Here is a 3,437-nt window from a genome sequence, read left to right as displayed (position 1 = left end):
GACAGTTTAGTCCAGGTCCAGAGGTCATTAGCGAGCTGGACTCCAGCGATGGCCCTCCAGCCCATGAAGGCAATGAGAGCAATGTAAACAGCCACCAGGTAGGTGAAGGGACCAGAGAGGTAGGGGTACAGTAGGGTGTAGCTGAAGCCTGAGATGACAGCAATGACCAGACCTGCTCTCAAGTTGAGGGGCTTCATTCCAAAGGCCGAAGAGTAGAGAATGTGGGAGATGGCGAACATAAGCAGTCCTGATAAGGCAAATACAATTTCATTGAGAATATGTCAGTGAAAGCAGGGGTGTCCAATCCCGCTCCTGGAGGGCCACTTTCCTGCGGAGTTTAGCTCCAACACACCTGGTAAATCTTTCGAGTAAATCTGAATACCCTGAATAGCTGGTTCAGATGTGATTAATTAAGGTTATAGCTAAACTTTGCAAGAATGTCTCCAGGACCAGGATTGGACACCCCTGAATGAAAACATATAACATACAGTATATATCTCTTTTACATGATTTAGCAGGAAACATGTTATTCTTGGTAACATAACACTGTTGTTTGTTCTAAAGGAAACATTGCTTGAGTAACTCTGTGGTTCCCAAGGGTATCTTCGGGCAGAATGGTTTGTTCCAACCCTCAACCCTGACCTAAAAAAACTCATTCAACTTCTACACTACTTTCTCCATGCAAGATCTGCAGAATCAGGCATGATAGTTCAGGGTTAGAACATAAAATGTCTTGCTTGATAGTGGTGACTTGCAAAAAAAACACAGGCTGCTGTAAAATCATTTGCTTAAACTCACTGAACCCACATTTGGAAGGGCAATAAAACTTAAATGCAATGTTATATTGATACAAAGCTTCTGATAAACAGAATTATTTGTGTTCTACGGATGACATATCTTTCCCTTCCCAACAACCCACATAGCAAATAACTCTTAATCCTTTTTTAATCAAATCAGAGCAACACAAATGAATGAACTCACCATGACTAAAGTAGCCTTGTTCTTGCCAGATGAGAAATGCGTCACCCAAAGCTGAAAAAATAAGTCCTGCCAGGATTTTCCTGGCACTGGAGTGGGCACCTAAAAAGCTGATGCCATGGGCAAGCAGAAAAACCCAAAGACAGAAGATGGGCAGACATTTGATGAGGGCACTGAACCAGGAGGGGCTTGAGGTGGGTAGCCACAGAACAAAGTAGACGCAAGTGGCTTTGAAGAATGGAACAAGCTTTGGACCCTCGCTCTTGACCTGTAGGACAAAAGAGAGATTGAAGTTGAATTCATGGGAAGTGAAACACACCATCATGTGAGCTGTTCTTGTATTTAACAATTGGAGGAGATAAAAAAAAAAAACACTTAACAAGATGCACTTACAGTAAGTGTAATGTGATCCATGTGTTTTCATCGAAATGTGAGAGACCATGAATAACAACTATGACAATTGCTAAGTCTCAGAAGTATAACAATCCCAAGAAAAATATGTCAAAGTTTAATGTCCCATGAAAATTAAATTTGGGGCCCTTTGTCTTGAGTGCCATCTTTACTACAACAGACAGTGTGGATAGTCACCACCAAACCAAGAAAACCTAAAGGAGGAAGTATTGACTTACACCCCAAACCCATAGGGTCATATGAGTCTATCTGATTACACAACCTCCTTATTACAAAACTAGATGATTCTAGACTAGACTTCAATGGGTCTTCCAGAATTGACACCACATTGAGCAGTAGCTGTCATACTGTTACAACATGTCTAATCTTTTTGCTGGATAGTTTCTAGGGTTGGTTGCAAGGGTGTTGTTGAGTGGTTACTGGGGTGTTTTGGTGGTAGCAAAGTGTTTTCTTAAAGGGGTCATATGATGTGATTTCAATTTTTCCTTTCTCTTTGGAATGTTACAAGCTCTTGGTGCATAAAGAAGATCTGTAAAGTTGCAAAGACTAAAGTCTCAAATCCAAAGAGATATTTTTTATAAAAGTTAAGAGTCAACCACACCTACCTAAAATGGCTCATTCTAACACGCCCCCACATGTCTACGTCACGATGTGGGAAGATTTGCATAACACCGCCCAAATGTTTACGCAAAGAAAGAAGGCGTAACTTTGATTCTCGCTGTAGTATTGTTGTTGCCGTGTGTTTCGGTGTGAAAGCGAAACTACTTTGTTTGGCCTTCCAAAAGAGGATGATATCTGCTTCGTCATGCCTACAGCTGATCTGTGCTGGTTGCTGAGGAAATACATCAACTTTGCGCTGTGGATCGCCGGATCGGCTTTCTCCGTGGACGAAGCGGAGTCCAGCCCGGGATCGTCACATGTGGTTGCCGCAAGCCTCCGCTCACTCAAGCCGCCGGCTCTTTTGGAAGGACACAACTAGAAATCAGTGGTTAAGTTGTATTTACAACATTGTTCCAGAACAGTTCAACCCAAATATTAAGATGTGTGCAGCGCATTTTATGGAGGACTGTTTCCTGATCCTGGTAGAGTAGACTACAATGCTGGCTGTTCTGACTCACAGACTGTAAGTATGTTTTCAATTTAAGGATTTGTCACTGATGATTTAAACGCGAGTTTTGAGTAGTGTAGAGTAGCGCTTGTTGTTTGTAATTTCTCCGATCACAAATGCAGACATGGTTTTATATTAAAAGACAGTATAAGTCATTATAAACCCGTAATTAATTCCCCAATGGATGCAACAATGCCTCGTTTGTAATGGGTTTTATTGGTTTTATCTGGTCGTGCCGGGACAGGGCATCACAGTATGGTAAGAGGCGTAACACACCTCGCTTTTTAGACCTATGAGCTTTGTAAAAATCGATGCGTTTCAGAAAGGTGGGGCATAGAGGAGAAACAATAATGTACAGTATGTGGAAAATAATGTGTTTTTTTAACCTTAAACCGCATAAACACATTTCATTACACCAAATACACAAAACAATGTTCTTTTTAGCAACATCATATGACCCCTTTAAACCAAAGAGCCCACCCCCAAATTATATTATGGTTTCTAGATATGACATGGGTTCCTCCTTCACTGTAAGTCAATTTTTCCCCCCACTTTTCGAAGGAAATTAGCATGTTCATTAGAAGAAGAAGTAATGTCACAAGAGCAACCCCCTAACAGTAAATATAAACAATAATAATACTTGCCTTTTACACATGTAGTCTCTGTACTTATATATTGGAAACACTGCACTCAGCAACAAGGTACACAACATACATGTAATATTACTTATGTAATAGGGACAACTACTAAAATAACCCATATTAATGAAACTATTTAACTTTTCTTGTCCTAATCCCCTTCTTAGTTCATGCCTGTTGGTTAGTCTTGGAATTTGTAGTTCAAGTTTTTGCCCGTGGGGGAAGTGGAAAAAGGCTATTGTTAGCAAGTTAATCCAATTCTGATGTACCCCTCAGTCTGAGAAAGGTCACACTGAAATTCA

The 3,437-nt window shown here is 40.7% G+C and overlaps 1 protein-coding gene across 1 annotated transcript in view; it reads right to left on the bottom strand.

Moving 5' to 3' along the window:
• Positions 1-3,437, bottom strand: part of LOC107553847 (lysoplasmalogenase-like protein TMEM86A) — a 15,585-nt gene that overhangs the window by 449 nt on the left and 11,699 nt on the right. The window contains exons 2-3 of the mRNA XM_016236163.1: positions 982-1,246; positions 4-247 (exon numbers count right to left, since the gene is read on the bottom strand). Of these exons, the coding sequence (XP_016091649.1) occupies positions 4-247; positions 982-1,246 (509 nt within the window). The remainder of the gene's footprint in view (positions 1-3; positions 248-981; positions 1,247-3,437) is intronic.

The sequence above is a fragment of the Sinocyclocheilus grahami genome, unplaced genomic scaffold, assembly GCF_001515645.1.
Source record: "Sinocyclocheilus grahami isolate Dianchi unplaced genomic scaffold, SAMN03320097.WGS_v1.1 scaffold483.1, whole genome shotgun sequence".
NCBI lineage: Eukaryota > Metazoa > Chordata > Actinopteri > Cypriniformes > Cyprinidae > Sinocyclocheilus > Sinocyclocheilus grahami.
Note: the sequence above shows the minus strand (reverse complement) of the source record. Positions and strands in the feature narration are given on the sequence as shown.